Raw genomic sequence first — 19,957 nt, 5'->3', positions numbered from 1 at the left:
TATATGAATCAGTGCATGAGCGTGTATTACTCAATACATATGTTATACAGATATATACTATATGTGTGTGCATATATATATATAAGTGAAATATGTATGCTGTGTGATTTTGTAAATAACTGTAGATATATGTAAATATGTGTTATGTATATATTGACCTGTGTGTGTATACGCTATGCTATACAATTTGTCTGGATGCATATATATATGAATCGGTGTGTGAATGTGTGTGCATGTGAAGATATATAGGTAGATGTAAATCTGTATGTATATAGATGCGTGTGCGTGTAGATAAATGTGTGTATGTACAAATATGTGTTATGTATATGTATATAAGCACATATATATATATGTATGTAAAATCTATTAAGAGGAAATAAGGCTTTAATGTTACTGAAAAAGGGAAGCATATTAATTAGTAGAATTATAATTGGAATGAAAATCAAGAGAAAATTAGGCAAGGGAATACATATGTGAAAATAAATAAAATTTTCTTATTAAATAATAGTTAGAGATTTCTAAATTAGCAATGAATTAAGGAGTTCTGATTGTTATATAATTAAAGAAATAATCATAGGAATAAGTAAAACAAGTCATGAAAGATAAAGAGCATAGGTGAAACGATGAATAAAATTAAAAAATAAAATAGACTAATAAGAAAAATTTAACTAAGTGAAATGAAACCATCTTGTAGAAATAGTGAACGAATTTAATGGAATAGATAAAATTAGTTAAATTAAAAGTAATTAGCATGAGAAGGTAATAAGTCATACTTAATAATACTTGTCATTGAAATATAAACAGAAAAAGATAAGAATAGAAATAGAGAAATTAGTTGATTATAAATAAGAAAAAATAATTAAGTGGACAATTAAAGGAATCATTCTTACATGAAAGAAAGTAAAGACAATAATAAGAATTGGATTAGTGTTCATACGGAGACCGAACTTGTCTTCTCTAAGTTTTATTTTTTTATAGTTTTTCCAAAACAATATTATGACATTCTTAGATTTCCTTACATGTTTTTCCATACTTATTTAACTTTAGTTTTGTGCACTTAAAATATATAAAATTCATATAGATGATTAGTGGAGCTATATACTATAGGAAAGTATGTATGTCTGTATGTACACATGTATATAGTTAATGATTTTTGTCTATGCAACTGATTGTGTATGTTTGTAGAATTAAATATGTGTGGATGAGGTTATATATATGTATATATGATTATGTGTGAATGGTCAGTATGAGCTGTGTGTAGTTGTATCTGTGTATGTGTAATTAGGTGAATGAATAATATATATACGTTGTATATACATGTTGTGTGTCCATGTATATATGTACGTTGTATATACTGCATGTCGGTATGTATATACAAGTGTGATATACGTTTATATAAGTCGTATATATATAATATAAATGCAGGTTTGGATGATGATATATGTATAAAATTGAGGATATATACATCTGTAAGTGTAAATGCATAATGTGTCTCACTATGAATATATATACATATGAATGATGCTTATGTGTGTCTAGTATAAAAGTGTGTAAGAAAGTCTAGATATACGAAAATAGTAAAATAAAATAACATGAATAACATCAAATTTTATAGATCTCTTTTTCTTAAAAATCCTCGTTACTGCTAAGTAAATTCCCACAGATGAAAGAAAACACTTTCAGGACTCGTTCTCATAACAAACTATTATATTGAGACAAACTTCTCAAGCATATATTATCAGAGTAGCCTAATGGAAGCGTGATGAACTATAACTACCACACATGGAAGACTTCTCTATCTGAATTAGTAAGGAGAGATTAAAGATATAATAAACACATGACTAGTATCTTAAGATTATACTTAAGAGTGGTCACTTGAAAATTTTGGAAACTTTGTACCTGTAAGAAACTAGAACTAAACACAACCACTTATAACAAAACTAATAAATGAACCATCTAGCAAAGGAATTCTTAATGATTGTCGATAATAGCCATGGATTCCATAACTTACCATGTATATTCTAAAGGACTTTAGGAATAAACTCATTAATTATTAAGGTATATTAAAAATATTCAACTTTTGATGGATTTAGATGAACAATATGATGCAGCTAAGAATAATTCACGTAGATGTCGAATCACTGGGGTAAAAGAAGAAAAGATCTTGTAAACTCTAATATTGTGTTGAATTTATAAATAATATTCAAAAGTCAGGAAACTAACCTAACCACTTAAGTTCTGTATTCATATGTCTTGGAAGAACATAAACTCGAAAAGAATAGTAGAGTCAAACTATATTACTAGCAAAATTTTCCTATATGAGTATAAAAAAATGAAATAAAAAATATAAATTAAAACCCTAGGTCATTGGAATAATATCTATGTTCTGATGATAAAAAAAAAAATTAAATAGACTACAGGTTATGGAGAATATTTTTAAAAATATTCACGTATTAATTTTCAAAAATAAAAAAACAAATAGTTTTTATTTAGGCATACGAACGTTAGAGAATATATAAATGTAACATGGCATTGAGATTACCTAGGTAATTAAGAATTTAATCTCGTGGAAAGTTGAGAATGTGGTGTATTATTACTAAAAATTATCATGCTTAATGAACTTAGAGGTTTAATATAATCGAAGAGAATAGTTCGGTATGAAGATAAACGATTTTAGTATACCTATAATGAGATACTGTCAACCCTTAGATTTTAAAATCTTTGAGAGTTAAAAGACAAACTCTTAGCAATTATACTCTTAATTATGTGAGGTAGAAAGATGATATTACTATCTAAAGTGATCCATTAGTAAAAATGTTATAACACCATTTTATTGTAGAGGTCACTTGAGAACAGATAAGGATATTTATTTTCAAAACCTCAGTAAGTGCAAATTTAGAGGATCAAATTTTATTTAAAAAGTGAGAGAATTGTAACAACCTAAAAGAATCAGACAATCAAGATTTGATGTTGAGATCCAATGGTCTAAAATTACCAAAAAGGCCTTTATACAAGCTCCATTTTCAATACCTAAAAAAACCTAATCTCTATTAAAAAAAAGAAAAGAGAGAGAAGAAGTAGTAGAGAGAGAGAGAGCCACATGAAAGAGGGAGAGAAGAGATAACACTGTTGAAACAACGTGTGACTGGCCTTGCACGTGCGACAGAGTGAAGATGACCAAAGAGGGAGATCGCGATGCAGCTATGAAGCCGACACCGAGACAATGACTAGGTATAGATCCGCACACGATGGTGAAGCTGAAAGGTCGTGCGATGGGCCAGGAAGAGAGGTTTGTAAAAGACTTGTCTAGATAAGAGAAAGAGATGGCAGAGCAAGGCTGTAACACCGTGCCGACGAATAAAAAAATGAACTCCGTTGAGAGACATATAACTAAGGAGTGTAAAGCTAAGTCGTGTTTGATGACCGTAAAAGTGACGGTTTCGACTTCTGTTTTGAGGTAAGGATATCTTAACTCTCTCCGTAATTGTTTAATCAAACTTTGGCCTTTAGATCACCTAGGATCGATTGCGATTTTGAATTTAACTTTGTGTAAGATGCCGATAGTGATGATTTAATTGATTTTGTGTAGTGTTGGTATATAATTGATTATACATATTTGTTTTAGTTGTTTGGGGATTTATATGTCGTGGTGGGTTGATATACCTTACAGGTCGACGTGCAGGAAATTTCGTTCATGGCTGCTTGTGTGAATGGGGTGCATGCGTGCATCAGTATATGTATCTGTATTGTGTTGAGTGTGTGTTCTAGTGTATAGGTCTATTATGAATGTGTGCATCAATGTAGGTGTATAAATAAAGAGTGTATATTGTGTTATAGAAATGTGTATATACATATAGATAATTGGTATATATATAATATACACAAACCAAGTTCCTGTTAAATAAATTATATTTAATTATTTATATTTAAATATAAATAATAAGCTATGTGTTTCACATACATATATGCGTGAGATTTTTTGCTTAACTATGTGGGCGCTTGATATGCATATATATGCGTTGTTGGGTGTGTTGTGTTAGAACCTAGATTACGTTTATGTACTTGTATTATATGTATATGTATATGAATATATGTATAAATCATTCATGTGAATACGTGAAGATATATATGAATATATATATATGTATGTGTGAATATGTGAATTGTAAATATGTAAAGATCTATTTGGCTGGTATCAAAGAGGGATGATGTATGTGTATGTGGTGAAGCCTACTATGAATATGACCTCGATTGGATATGACCTGGAAGTCCCATATTGAATGGGGTTGGAAAATAGTTTCGTAACGCCCATACCATACGGGGTATTGGAACATCCGTTGGTTTAATGATGCTCATACCAAATAGGGTCTTGAGACGATCTATAATTGTAACGTCCATATTGGACGGAGTATTGGGGACGACTGATGGTTTAATGACGCTCATGCCATACGAAGTATGAGATAGTCTATAATTGTGGCACTCATTACTAGACGGGGTATGAGAACGATCGATGATTGTAATGAAAATATTGAGTATTCGCATATATATGGGATCCTTATGGGCCCTTAATAGTATAAGTCGAAACGACATCGGGTGATGAAATGTAAAAGTGATTAGAGTTTTAACTCTTAAGTGAAAGGAAAAGTGATTAATTTGATGTGTGTGCTATACTTGGATACGGATATAGTGTGAACTGATGATATTATTTTTGAAAATGAATATCCAAAGCTTTTGGAATCTAATTTGAATGCTTTTTTAATTATTTCTTAAAATTTTTGTCAAACTAAAACATCCAAAATTTTAATTTAATTACATCTATGTACACTTCCAATAATAACATTACAGTATAAAATATGTTTTTAGTTAAATAGAATAATTCAAATTAATGCATATTATTATCTTATATTATATTATGGGTATACGGTAATTTTATATTACAGTTTTATTAGTAACTTAATAAATAATGCACTACAATGAATTATTAGTCAACTAAGATTTTTTTTTCAAACTATTAATAAAAATGTAATAATAAATGAACATTTACACTTTATATAATAACATTTTATATACTTTGCATAAAATTTTTGGTCGAGTTGCAGCAACAGTACGTGGGAGTGAAAAGCAACACTTCTCGTTAAATTAAATAGTTCACAGAAAGTATATATCATTATTTAGTTAAATAATTAGTATATCTATTTTTTTTTTATAAAAAAGTTATGAATTCAATTCAAACAAAATTATTTTTTATTATATTATATTATAATTTGTATATATATATATCATTTAATTGATGAATATATAAATTTATATTAAAAAATAATTTACAAAAATTATGTTTGTGGTATAAATAAAATAGGGACTGGGTTTGATATTACCTTGGAAGAAAAAAAATTTTAAGACAATATTTTCTAAAGAGACTTATTGAGGATAAAATCTTTCAAAATTTGTAAATTTCTTAAGTTAATATGCATTTATGTTCATGAAAATGTTTAAGAGTTGAATATTTGTAAGATTAATTGAACGACAAGCAAAATGATGTATTTTATAGAATATTAAAATGTCAATCGGGTCTATCAATTTTACTCGCAAATAAAAATATTGAGTCTCTGTTGCCACTACTCTTAGATATAAATGAAACTACAAACTATAAATATCCAACTTGAAATTAATTAATATAAAGATTAGGTATAAAATTCTCTTCTTCCAATCGTCATCATTAATATATATTAGATGATATTATCCAAATGTAAAACTTGATAAAATTATTCCCAAAATTTTTTATTTTCATTCTTGGATGATAATCCAATTTGAGTTTGCAGTCCTATTTGATTTTAATTTTGGTGTTCCCCAAAATTAGAACAAATTCAAAAGCGTTGATTGCTACATTATTTTATTGTAATTAAGCTGTATTTCGCTACCTAATTTTTCTTCATATTAAATTAATGCTCTTAATAACATTTAATCTAAGTTAATATTTTATATTATTATATAAAATAATATAATCTAATACTTTCTTAATTGTTAAATGTTTCGGATTATAATGCCCCACAAATCATAAAAGTGAATGGAACCAATTTGATTGAGTCAATTCATATTGTCAATCTTGTGCTTCCACATTTCATTCAAATAAAAACAGGGTATGGTCAATTCGAGCCGGCAAGAAAGTTATAATTTATTTTTATTTGAAATTTAAAGGACTTGGAATTCTTCCCCATATTTTATTCATTTCTTCTTCTATTTCTCTGCACAATTTTATTTGTTTCTCTCTCTCTCTTAGTTATTTTTTGAAATTAACTATTCCTAAATTGCATTTTATTTTATTAATATAAAATTTAATTCCAAAATACTAAATAGTTTATATATTATTTCAAAATATTAAAATTAGTCAATGTATTATTTTTTTTTTGTATTTTTTGTTCTTATACTTTTCATTTTTTTTGATTTAATCATTAACTATTAATAGACATTAAAATCATTAGTAAATGTGTCTTATAGATTCAAGTTAGACATATATTACACTCTGATTGAATTAATACCGCAAGTACCATAAAAATTCAAGTAGACATTGCTAGAACAATCAATATAAAATTTAAATCTGATTTAATATCTTGATTTATCAAATACTCGGTGTATAGTGTGAGTTCTTCATTTAATCTTCCTTCGTACGGATCACTTTCTCAAATTCTATTACCATCTTATTACGTTATGTCACTATCATCATCAACCACTTTGACTCTAATCCTTAATTTGCCACCAGTCTCATGTAGTTTCATCCATATTGTAACGACCCCAGAAATATCTAAAGGAAATAAATTATAAATTAAGTACGGAAGCGTAATAAATGTTCAAGGTTTACATTTCATACACAATAACTTAAAGAACCAAACATGGCTATGGAATTCAGTCTTTAAAAAAAAATACAAGAAATAAGGAAATAAACGAAAAATAAAGAAAACGAGCATCTACTTGCAATCATCTTGCGGTTCGGGCTTTGGAACTTGGTCCTCTTGATTTGAAATGGTTAAATATGAAGTACTAAATTTAGCAAATTCATTTATCAATCATAAAACTATTTATCGTCCACTTACCGTAGTGGAATTTATAAAAACAGCATATACAGATAATAATATTCTACAGATCATGATCTCATGTATAATCAGCAACATAGCACATATTATAATTCTATATCCATCATCAATAAATCAAACAATAACTGTTACTCTTTTTACCAGCCTGCTGGTATTCATTGGGGGTTCATAGGGATGTCCTCGTTATACGTGAACCATTTTATTTAACATTCTCCATTATGGGCCGTCCCCATACCCGTCTGGTATGAGCGCTAAATAACAAAACCTCAATACCTCATCCGGTATGAGGGTGAAGCGGGTCGTCCCTATACCCCGTCCGGTATGAGAGTCAAATTATCAAGTCTCGATACCCCGTCCGGTATGAGATAACGTTCACGATAGAGTTTCCTATGTACCCGATCCGTCCACAATCTCCCAGGATATCTAGTAAGACTGTCGTTTCATTCATTCACTTAATCACACAATTTTTACTGTTAAACCTTCATTTTCTCAATTTAGCTGTAAACCCATAGGATAAACTATACATGCATTCAAAGCCATAAAATAAATTAATAAGATACCATCATACATATAAACTGTAAAAATAATCAACAAATAATAGTAGATAATTTGCGGTTCTGACTTCATTAGTAACCCGTAATTAATTATGCACATTTTTCAAATTCGTACAAAATACTGGATTATTATTTATTTATACTTCAATTCTATGATAGGGAATAGGGTGAGAGATCCTTACTCGATTTGATGTCTAAAAAGATAAATTGTTTGACTGTGCCTATGGGCGATTCCCGAGTTCCATAAATTTTTCTTCAGGAATTAAAACACGCTAATAATATCTATAAATGTCCCAAACAAATCCAAAATCAGTCCCAGGGCCCACTTGGCCAATTTTAAAATTTCGACCGCCGTGCTCTGGCGACGGTGTCGCCGCCTGCAGCGGTGGTCCGCCTCAGGTCAGCTATTTTCGATCGTTTCTGCATCGATCCTTGCAAGAAAATGCGTTAAAAGGCTTCGTTAGCCAAAAAAATACAAAAAACTGAAACTCACTAGCGGCGGGGCTCTCCGGTGCGGCGGCTCCTCCGGTTCACGTTGCAGTTGGGTGTTTTGCTTCGATCAACCTGTAGAGAAGGAAATGATGATCACAACGGTAGAAAAATCAAGTAGAATGAAAATTGAGAAGGGCCTCATCGGTGGTGTCGTCGGGCTTGGCCCATGTTTTCTAGCCAATCGATAGGTCATTTTGATCCGATTTGACTATGGGTATGTTTAGAATTGAACTCTGAGCAAAAAGGAAAATTTTTACCTTTTTTGGCAGTCGAAAAGGGCTCTAGTGCGGCGGCAGGTGGCGGCGGCTTCCCAGTGATCGGGTCTTCTTCTCCGGTGAGGGGGTTTGGCGACTAGGGTTAGGGTCTGGTGTGGATAAAGGTTATTTATATCCGTCCACTTTTGATTTGGACCGTCCATCGCGTTTGATCTGGACCATCCGATCGGGATCAAATAGGGAGTGAATATGGACCGTTCATTGCGATCCAATCTGGATCGTCCATCGCGATCTAATCTGGACTGTCTGATCGCATTCAAATCTGACCGTCCAATCGCATTAGGGGAGGGAATGCATCTGGGTCGTCCGTGCGCGCGGGAACGAATCTGAGCCATTCGATTGCGGGCACGCAGATCGGCCGCGTGGCCTCCCGTGTGGCACCGCGTCAGCGTCTGCTGCCATGCGGCGCGTCCTGATTCATCAGGCCTGCTGACTGGGCATTTGACGTGGCAAAACTTTCCTAAATTATATTTTAACCTCCGATTTTTTATTTTTCTTTCAACAATACCCCCAGAACCCAAATTTTTACCCATTTTTTCCAAAATTATTTTCAATTTCATCATCCTTTAATTTTTACTTCATTTTTACTCTAAATTAAATTTAAAAAATTTAAAAAATTATATTTATTAATTTTAAATTACATTACAACTTCATTTTGGGGTGTTACAACTCTCCCCCCTTAAAAGAAATTTGATCCCTCAAATTTGTCTCTCTCACTCTTAATCAAACAACTGGGGATATTGGAGTCTGAAGTCTGATTCTAGCTCCCATGTAGCCTCTCTCGGTGTGTGATTATGCCATATGACCTTTACAAAGGGAATTTTTCAGTTGCGGAATAATCTGCTCTTTTGATCCACAATGCCGACCAGTACTTCCTCGTAGGACAGATCCTCCTAGAGTGGAAGAGGCTCGTGGACCAAGACATAAGAGGGGTCCAGATTGTAGTTGCATAGCATTGACACATGAAATACATTGTAGACATTGGAAAGTTTTGGAGGCAGTGCCAATTTGTAGGCGGCAGTACCAATTCTGTCTAAGATTTCGAATGGTCCAATAAATCGGGGATTCAGTTTCCCCCTCTTACCGAACCTACTGATTCATTTGAAAGGAGTGACCTTAAAAACACCCGATCACCTTTCTCAAATTCTAAATCTCTCCTCCAAACGTCTGCATAACTCTTCTGCATACTCTGAGCCATCTGAATATTCTTCATAATCTTAACTATTTTGGATGTAGTCTCCTCTACCAGATCTGCACTGAACAGCTTTCTATCACCCACTTCCTCCCAATAAATCGGTGATCTGTATGAGCGCCCATATAATGCTTCATACGGAGCCATGCCAATATTTGTTTGGTAGCTGTTGTTGTAGGTGAACACTATCAAGGGTAGATGGTCATCCCAATGGCCCCTAAAGTAAAAAACACAAGCTCAGAGCATATCCTCAAGTGTGCAAATTGTCCTTTCTGAGCCGTCTAAATATTCTTCCTGATCTTAACTATTTTGGATGTAGTATTCTCTACCAGATCTGCACTGAACAACTTTCTATCACCTACTTCCTCCCAACAAATCGGCGATCTGCATTGACGCCTATATAATGCCTCATACGGAGCTATGCCAATACTTGTTTGGTAACTGTTGTTGTAGGCAAACTCTATCACGGGTAGATAGTCATCCCAATGGCCCCCCAAGTTAAAAACACAAGCTCGAAGTATATTCTCAAGTGTGCGGATTGTCATTTCTGACATTCCATCGGTCTGAGGGTGGAATACAATACTAAGAGACAGTTTTGTTTCCATGCCTTGCTGAAGGCTAGACCAAAACCGAGAAGTAAACGTGGGGTCCCTGTCGGACACTACTGTCACTGGCACTCCGTGTAATCTGACTACTTTATGGATATACATTCTTGCCAACTTGTCCAAGGGATCAGTCATCCTGATGGCCAAGAAGTGGGAAGACTTGGTAAGTCGGTCAACAATTACCTAGATGACATCATGTCCTGAGCGTGCCTTAGATAATCCTATCACGAAGTCCATGGTGATATGTTTTCACTTCCATTCTGGGATTAGTAATGGCTGAAGTAGCCCACCTTGGCGTTGATGCTCTGCCTTGACCTGTTGACATACCAAACACTTAGAAATAAAGTCAGCTATATCTCTTTTCATCCCATTCCACTAAAATTGGGACCACATATTTTGGTACATATTAGTGCTTCCGGGATGCATGACAAACTTTGAGCTATGAATCTCTGTCATAATGTCCCTTTTTAACTCACTATCACCTGGAACACACACTCTATCATGGAATCTGAGCAACCTATTGGCGGAGACTCGAAATTCTGAGTTAAATCCCTATTCTGCATCTTTCTTGAGGGCTACTAAGGTGGAATCGGCGGACTGAGCTTCGCTTATTCTCTGGATTAACTTAGGCTGAACAGTTAGGTGGCCTAAACATGTGACTCTCTTCAGGTCCTGAAGCTGTACCTATTGTGCGGCCCCTATCTGCCTGCATTCTGAAACTATCAAATGGGCTAATGTACCTGCACTTTTCCTGCTGAGTGCATCGGCTACCACGTTACTCTTACCCAGGTGATACAAGATATCGCAATCATAGTACTTGAGAAGTTCTATCCACCTTCTCTAATGCATGTTGAGAACTTTTTGAGTGAATATGCGTTTCAAATTCTTGTGATCGGTATAGATATGAAAGGTCTCTCCATATAAATAATGGTGTCAAGTCTTTAAGGCGTGTATGATTGCGGCAAGCTCTAAGTCATGGGTAGGATAGTTTTTCTCATGACTCTTCAACTGTTTGGACCCATAGGCTATGACCTTCCTATGCTGCATTAAAACACAACCCAAACCTAAGTAGGAGGCATCACTGTAAACTGTATATCCACCTGATCCACTCGGCAAGGCCAATATAGGTGCAGTAGTCAGTCGTTTCTTTAGTTTTAAAAAACTTTTTTCATAGTTCTCGTCCCACTCAAATTTGATATTCTTCATTGTGATCCGAATCAGATGAGCAGCTAGACTAGAAAACCCTTCCACGAACCTGCGGTAATAACCTGCAATCCCCAAAAAGCTATGAATCTCCTTAACCGATGTTAATTTTTCCTAACCGAGCACTGCTTCCACTTTTTTTAGGGTTCACTAACACTCCATCCTTTGATATGATGTGTCATAGGAAGGTAGTCTGCTCAATACAGAACCCACACTTATTCAACTTTGCATACAACTTCTTTTATCTGAGAACCTGTAAAACTTGAGTCAGATGGTGGACGTGTTCCTCTTTGCTTTTTGAATAAACCAAGATGTTATCGATGAATACAATAACAAACTAATCTAGGAATTGTCTGAAAATTCTATTCATCAAGTCTATGAAGATGGCTGGAGCGTTGGTTAGTCTAAATGGCATGATTAGGAATTCATAGTGTCAATACCTAGTTCGAAAGACTGTCTTGGGGATGTCTTCTGCCCTGATTTTTACTTGATGGTAACCTGAACACAGGTCTATTTTGGAGAAGACCTAGGCACCCTACAACTGGTCAAAGAGGTCATCAATCCTGGGGAAGAGATACTTGTTCTTGATCGTGACTCTGTTCAGACCTCTATAATCAATACATAATCTCAACGTCCCATCTCTCTTTCTTGCAAATGTGATTACGGCACCTCAAGGGGACACACTATGTTGGATGAACCCACTATCTTACAATTCAGTGATCTGTTTCCTCAGTTCCTCCATCTCAGCATGGCTCATGCAGTAAGGAGCAACCGAAATCGGTAGGGTGCTTGGCTGAAGATCTATGGTGAATTCGACTTCTCTGTCCACTGGTAGTCTAGGTAGTTCATCTGAAAACACATCTGAAAAATCTCGGACTACCAGAATCTCTTGAATACAAATATCTTATGCTAAACGATTTTATTAATATGTAAATGGCTCCTCATTAGAAGGATTAAATACAACATTCTTGCTAAAATAATCTATGGCGGCATGATATGCCGCTAGCCAGTTCATTCCTAAAATTACATCAAATTTCCCTGTGTCTAATTCTATTAGGTCCACATTCAATTTCTTATCTACTATATCTATGACACAGACTCTGTATATAACTTATTCCAATAGTGTCGTACTCCTAACAGTAGACACAAATAATACAGAATCAAGTTTATCAGGTAATATATTAAATTTTGATGCAAAAATATGTGAAATAAATGAATGCGATGCACCAGTATCAACCAAAATATGAAAAAGATAGTTACAGATAGTGTACGTACCCTGTATCACGTCCGGGTTGGCTTTTGCATTCTGTTGGGTGAGATTATAAGCCCTGCCTTGGATAAGAGGTCTGGCCTGATTCTGGTTCTTCCGGCACTCCATCGCATAATGTTGGGCACTACCACATATGCGACAGGTGTTGTTGAGGCGATAGCAGGATCGGTCCCCATGATCCTTACCACAATGCTGACAGATATTACCACATCCTACCACTGGAGCCTGAGGGGGATCCTGAATCATCAATCTAGGTCTCTTGTTTTGTTGAACAGGTGCAGTCGATGCTAGTTTATAGGGTGGAATTGAGGGCCTAAGGTTCCCTGCTGCTTGAGAGAAGGTACGAAGGCTCCTCTCCACTAACTGTGCTTTGGCCAGAACAGCCGAATAAGTACTGAGCTCAAGCACAAACAACTGTTGTATGATCTCTGGACATAGACTCCACTTGAACCTTCTAGCCTTCCTACCTTCATCCAACAATGTATCAGGAGAATATCAGCCCAACTCTAGGAACTTGCGAACATATTCTGATACAATCATGTTTTCCTAGATCAACTGTACAAACTCCATCTCCTTCAGATGTCGGAGATGCTATGAAAGGTACTTTGAATGAAAGACCGTCAGAAACTGTTCCCAAGTAACTGGAATAGGTAGGGTGGTCTGTTTGAGTTCCCACCAGCGGTCTGCTTCTCCCACTAGCATGTAGGTAGTAAGGATGACTTTCTGTTCGGGAATCACTTCAAAGGTCTTGAAGGCCTTCTCTGTCTCTTCTAACCAGTACTTGACATCTTCAAAAGAGGATCCCCCTGCAAAAGTATATAGGTTTAATCTTTTATACCTCTCTATGTAACTTAGGTCCATCATGGGAGGAGCTGGATCCAGTGGAAGAGGAACTGGGCCGTGGTGAGGATGCACTGGATGGCCCTGCAATGGTACTTGTTGATACGGTGGGGGCACCGGATCATACTGTGGTGGTGTCGGGTGGTACTGTGGAGGAGCAGGGTCATACCGGAGTGGCTCAAGATCCTCTCGTTGCAGGGGTGGGTTAACCTGTGGCAGCAGGGGAGGGTCAGGTAGCTCATTCCTTTCCTCCCGTCCCTGCTGGGCAGCAATGAGTCTCTCCAGCATCTCAAATATCCGGTCAACATCTTCTCTAAGCGAACCCTCCCGGGTTGCTCTGTTTAGTAGGAGTCTTCCTATTATCATCTATCTGTACTTGTATTTCACAAGGAATGGTTGAGTGATAATCCATTATTTTCGTGTTCCTTAAGAATTTTGTGTAAGGAATGAGTTCGAGAAACGTGCCTCTGATACCAACTGTAACAACTCCAAAAATATCCAAAAGAAATAAATTATAAATTAAGTGCAGAAGCGTAATAAATATTCAAGATTTACATTCCATACACAATAACTTAAAGAACCAAACAGAGTTACGGAATTCAGTCTTTAAAAAAAAATACAAGAAATAAGGAAATAAACAGAAAATAAAGAAAACTAGCATCTACTCACAATCCTCTTGCGGTTCGAGCTCTGGAATTTGGTTCTCTTGATCTGAAATGGTTAAATAAGGAATGATCTCATGTATAATCAATAACATAGCACATATTATAATTCTATATCCATCATCAATAAATCAAACAATAATTGTCTCTCTTTTTACCAGTTTGCTAGTATCCATGGGGGTTCATAGGGATGTCCTTACTATACATGAATCATTTCCTTTAACATTCTCCACTACGGACCGTTCCCATACCTCGTCCGGTATGAGCACCAAATTACAAAACTTCAATACCTCGTCCGGTATGAGGGTGAAGCGGGCTGTCCCCATACCCCGTCCGGTATGAGCCCTAAATTACTAAGTCTCAATATCCCGTCCGGCATGAGACACCGTTTACGGTAGGGTTCCCTATGTACCTTGTCCGTCTAGCATCTCCTAGGATATCTAGTAAGGCTGATGTTTTATCCATTCACTTAATCACACAATTTTTACCGTTAAACTTTTATTTTTTCCAATTCAGCCGTAAACACATAGAATAAGCCATACATGTATTCAAAGTCATAAAACAAATTAATAAGATACAATCATGCATATAAACTGTAAAAACAATCAACAAACAACAGTAGATAATTTCTGGTTTTGGCTCGATTAATAATCCGTAATTAATTATGCACATTTTCTACATTCGCATAAAATACTGGACTATTATTTATTTAAACTTCAATTTTATGATAGGGAATAAGGTGAGGGATTCTTAATCGATTTGATGTCAAAAAAGTTAAGCTGTTCGACTGTGTCTACGAGCGATTCTCGGGTTCCCTGAATTTTTTTTTCAAAAATTAAAACGTACTAATAGTACTTACAAATATCCAAAACAAACCCAAAATTAGTCACAAGACCCACTTGGCCAATTTTAAAATTCCGGCACGACGGTGGTCCACCTCGAGTCGGCTGTTTTCAGCCGAGTTCGGCCGATTCTGCATCGATCCATGCGAGAAAACATGTTAAAGGGCCTCGGTTGGCCTAAAAAATATAAAAAACTGAAACTCACCGGCGGTGGGCTTCTCCGGTGCGGCGGCTCCTCCGACTCACATTGCGGTTGGGTGTTTTGCTCCGGTCAACATGTAGAGAAGGAAATGGTGAGATAGAAAAATCACGCAGCACGGGAATCGGGAAGGCCCTCATCGGAAGTGTTTTGTGAAATTTTCCGCAGCGGTGCCGCTGAGCTTTGCCCACGTTTTTCGGCCAATCGGCCGGTCCTTTTGCTCCAATTTGGCCATGGGTGTGTTAAGAATTGAATTTCGAGTAAAAGAAAAAATTTTAACATTTTTTGGCAGTCGAAAAGGGCTCCGGTACGGCGGTGGGTGGTGGCGGTCTCTTTTCTGGGGGCTGGGTCTTCTTCTCTGGCGAGGGGGTCTAGTGGCTAGGGTTAGGGTTTGGTGTGGATGGGGGTTATTTATATCCATCTGCTTTTGATCTGAGCCATCTATCGCGTTTGATCTGGACTGTCCGATCGCAATTAAATAGGGAGAGAATCTGGAGCCGTTCATCACGATCCAATCTGAGCCGTCTATCGCGATCTAATCTGAATCGTCCGATCGCATTCATCGAATCTGTGCCGTCTATCGCGATCTAATCTGAACAGTCTGATCGCATTCAAATTTGACTGTCCGATCGTGTTTGGGGAGGGAACACATCTGGGTCGTCCGTGCGCGTAGAACGGATTTGGGCCATTCGATCGCGGGCACAAGAATCGCCTGCGTGGCACTGCGTCAGCGTCCGCTGTCATGCGGTGCGTCCTGATTCATCGAGCCTGCTGACCGGGCATATGACGTGGCAAAACTTTTTAAAATTGCATTTTGACCCTTAGTTTTCGAATTTTCTTTTAAAAATACCTACAGAATCCAAATTTTCACCCATTTTTCCCAAAATTGTTTTCAATTTTATCATTCTTCAATTTTTACTTCATTTTTACGCTAAATTAAATTAAAAAAATTAAAAAATTATATTTATTAATTTTAAATTATATTACAATTTCATTTTAGGGTGTTACACCTATTCTATTGTACTATGTAACTTTTATGCCCAATCGATCATCCATCGTTTCATCTTCGATTGTATTTCTGTCGCTGATTATATATTTGTTGCTAATACTGCTAATAGTATCATAGTCTCCCAAGTTATTAAACACTACTCTAAATGTCAAAATGAAGAGATTAACCAAATTGAGCTAAGATATATATATTTTAATATTTTATAAAAAATAATTAAAAATTAAACTTTATAATCCAATCAAAATACAAAATATCTTAAATTTAAATCCATATGACATTTTCACCAATAGTATTAATGTGCATTAATGGTTAGAAACTAAATAAATTATTTTTTAAAAGTACAAAAACTAAAATTGCAAAAACAAAATATGGGAACTAATTTAAATATTTTAAAATGATATAAAGACTAATATAATATTTTAATATAAATTCAATATTATTATGAATTATGACCTAATAAAGTTTGGGTTTCTGATCCAAAGAATATTCTTGGGATAATCATAATCTTTTGGAACCCAAGACGGAGGTTATTTATATCACCGTTAAAATCAATGCACAATATCTTAATTATTTATATTCTATACATTAAATAATTAGTTCATTAAATTAACTGAAATCTTTAAATCTAAAATTGCAACATGTAAGAAACCAATTTTATTTAATTTTTCGCATAAATTTCTTACTATTAATTCCTCTTTGTTTACCAAGTATACTGACTTATTAAAATTATTGTAAAATTACATTTATTTAAATAATAATTCATAAAAAAATATTTTATTTTCTGAAATAAAATGGGTAAGTCCATAATATTTTATAAAATTTGATTAAACTATAATAAAGTAAAATGGTGCCAAAGGTACATCAAGATTCTTGGGAACTCTCATCTTTAGAACTTTGTCAAATACGATAAATTTAACATATACTTTTCAATCTTATATAATATCACTTGAAAATTAATTTGTATAAATATCAAATATATATAAATAAAATAATGGAAACAGGCTTTATGTACCTCTCAATCTCAGCCCACCATATGAATTTAACATAGGTAAGCAACTTCAAGCGGAAGAAAGCGTGTCTTCTTTAAAATTTATTTATTTATTTAAAAAAACATATATATATATATTGAAGAAACTAAGTTAAAAAAGTGAGTGCGAACGTGGACTAAAGACCTAATCATATACTGCCACGTGTTCCAGCTGACTTGTCACGATCTTTTAGCGAAATGGTCCCTATCATGCATATTCGGTATTCCCTTTTCAAGGGCTCACCAAACTCGCAACCTTCACAGCCCAAAATAAATGTTGAATAAAAAAATATATATGTATTTTTAATAATCTAATATTAGGTCATATATTTAGAATCGTTAATTTAATTTAATATATTTTAAATTTTACTTTAAAATTATTATCTATGATAATTAACATTAAATATATATCTCCAAAAAAAAAAAAAAGAAAACTAACTGGTAATTATCCTCTTAAACAAATAAAAATGTTAATACAGGATCAAGAGAGCAAAATCCTCCTAATTGAACTCACTAATCCCCTATTCACAAAAATCATCCATAAAACACCCGAACAATGAAATAAAAATATCTAATAAACTTCCTACACAACCATAAATAATTAAAAGTAGCCACTAACTAATCAATCTTGATGGAGGGTGTAGATATCTCAACACGTGATTAATGGACGGTCAGTATCAATTGGAAGGGACATGGTAGTATTTGCCTTTACACATGCACCTATAAACAATGGGGCAGGACTCGGTGGAGCACTTGAAGCTCACCATCACCCTCTTGCATGGGAAGCATGGTCCGCACGCGTGTGAGCAGTCCGGCAAGCTTGATCCTGTTGGATATAAGTCCATGCCCAGCACCTCCACCTGTACATACATATTTATACAATTCATACACATATATTTAAAATAACTAAACTATCAATTTAATTATGTATATGTAGTTTTCATACAAACCTGATTATGCTTACGAGGTTGATACCCAGCACCCTGTTCTTGGACTCGAACTGAAATGTTAATTAGATTTAACAATTATTACCATGAATTATACATATATGTCTGGATATATACATATACATATATATATATATAGATGAAATTAGGTGAAGAGAAAAAGGATTACAATGATTTGGAGATGCAGAGGCGGGCAGAATATCATGAACAAGCGCAAAGAGAATCACCATGATGGAGAAGCCGTAGTACTTATTCATCTTTTAAAGAGTTTCTAGAGTAGATATATGTGTATATGTAAATAATTATGTAGAGTTTGTTTGAAAGAACTTGAGGAGGAATATATATATATATATATACAGAGAGAGAGAGAGAGAGAGAGAGAAGGGAAATGGATTATAAATGTAGAAGGAAGGTACACCTGCAGATGCAATTCACATGATCCATGCCTCTCTTTTCAAGTGCTTCTGAGCAGTCTTTCCATAATAAAAACCTCTGCAATATTGTTTTGTATATATACAAAACAAAATTGGCAACCCGCAAGACCATCAGTACACATTCTGAAAACTTCCTGATCCAAAATAAGTTTTAACTCATTAAATCCCATGGACCATTTTAAATATATACGTATAGTTTATGTACTGGACATATATATATATATATACATACGTGTGTATATATGTGTGTATCTGACTCCTAAAGATTTTTAAAAGTTACGTTGAAAACTCTATAGATTTAGATGGGGGATGCCTGGGAAGGATCACTCTGATTCGGATAAACTAATACAATATTTTTTTTTTTTAAATTTTATTTCTGAAAATGAAGAGCATAAAGTAATGCATTTGAATTTGCCAACATGCAGAGATAGATGAAGAAATGTCAAGCCAAGAAACAGTAGTCACATTTAAACAAAATATATTATATATTATCACTTAAAAATAAGTGAAATTAAATTAATTAAAATCAAACAAAATATAATTTTAAATAAAAAGCACATGATTATCTAAAATCTCAATTATCTCATATCCATTGTAGATGATATTATATATATAATTATATAATTTTCAGTAACTAGACTTTATCTTGATTTTCTTTTGGTTATCATAGTTTTTATATAAATATATTTCACAAACAACTAAAAAAAAGATTTTACTGTTCATATTAATATATGGACGAATAGCCGGTGTTAAAAATCTAATAATTTCTCAAGGCGAATATTGCATTTCTCTTTTAATAAAAATTGAATGAAAGATATATAATGTTAATAAAAATCATAGAAGTCTCAACAAAACAAGAAAGGAAATATGGTACAAAATAATATATGAATGAATACATTAAATGTGGAGGAAGAATTCTGTGCAGATATATGCGTGTATGTCTATAATTAATAATGACAACGGAAGAGCCATTAAATGTCAGACAGAACTTCACGAGTACAATCACTTGGTAGTATCATGTTAATATAGATATTATGCGAATATATACGCATGTATGGCTATAAATGTGAAATAATTAAGAGGGTCAATCCAATTCAACCAGGCCAGGCATTTACTGATAAACGTGAACCCCAGGACACGCTATATGCATTTTAATGAACTGATCTCTTTTCACTCTCACTTTCTCCTTCTTATTTTATGCATTCATCACTATTCAACCTACAAAGTTGTTTTTTGAACGATATGTTTGTGAGATTCTCTTGTCAAACCACTTGAGTTTCAAACTTTGAAGGAGATCAACAAGACTCCCTGAAATAGT

The 19,957-nt window shown here is 34.3% G+C and overlaps 1 protein-coding gene across 1 annotated transcript; it reads right to left on the bottom strand.

Annotated features, from left to right (window-relative positions):
* Window positions 1-17,693: 17,693 nt before the first annotated feature.
* Window positions 17,694-18,564, bottom strand: LOC110815203 (protein EPIDERMAL PATTERNING FACTOR 2-like). The gene is made up of 3 exons (XM_022042881.2): window positions 18,375-18,564; window positions 18,209-18,258; window positions 17,694-18,118 (listed from the first exon to the last, which is right to left on the bottom strand). Exons 1-3 carry the CDS (start codon window positions 18,460-18,462, stop codon window positions 17,936-17,938), a joined length of 321 nt encoding a protein of 106 aa, XP_021898573.1. The 5' UTR covers window positions 18,463-18,564; the 3' UTR covers window positions 17,694-17,935.
* Between the last annotated feature and the right edge of the window lie 1,393 nt (window positions 18,565-19,957).

Source organism: Carica papaya, chromosome 1, assembly GCF_054855325.1.
Source record: "Carica papaya isolate Zhongbai chromosome 1, ASM5485532v1, whole genome shotgun sequence".
In the NCBI taxonomy this organism is placed as follows: Eukaryota; Viridiplantae; Streptophyta; class Magnoliopsida; order Brassicales; family Caricaceae; genus Carica; species Carica papaya.
The sequence above is the reverse complement of the archived record's forward strand: the minus strand, read 5'-3'. Positions and strand labels throughout refer to the sequence as shown.

Coding starts and splice junctions, on each gene's coding strand:
- LOC110815203 (XM_022042881.2), bottom strand. CDS start 18,462: ATGAATAAGTACTACGGCTTCTCCATCATGGTGATTCTCTTTGCGCTT. Junction 18,259..18,374: donor CTCTGCATCTCCAAATCATT/GTAATCCTTTTT, acceptor TTAACATTTCAG/TTCGAGTCCAAGAACAGGGT. Junction 18,119..18,208: donor AACCTCGTAAGCATAATCAG/GTTTGTATGAAA, acceptor ATGTATGTACAG/GTGGAGGTGCTGGGCATGGA.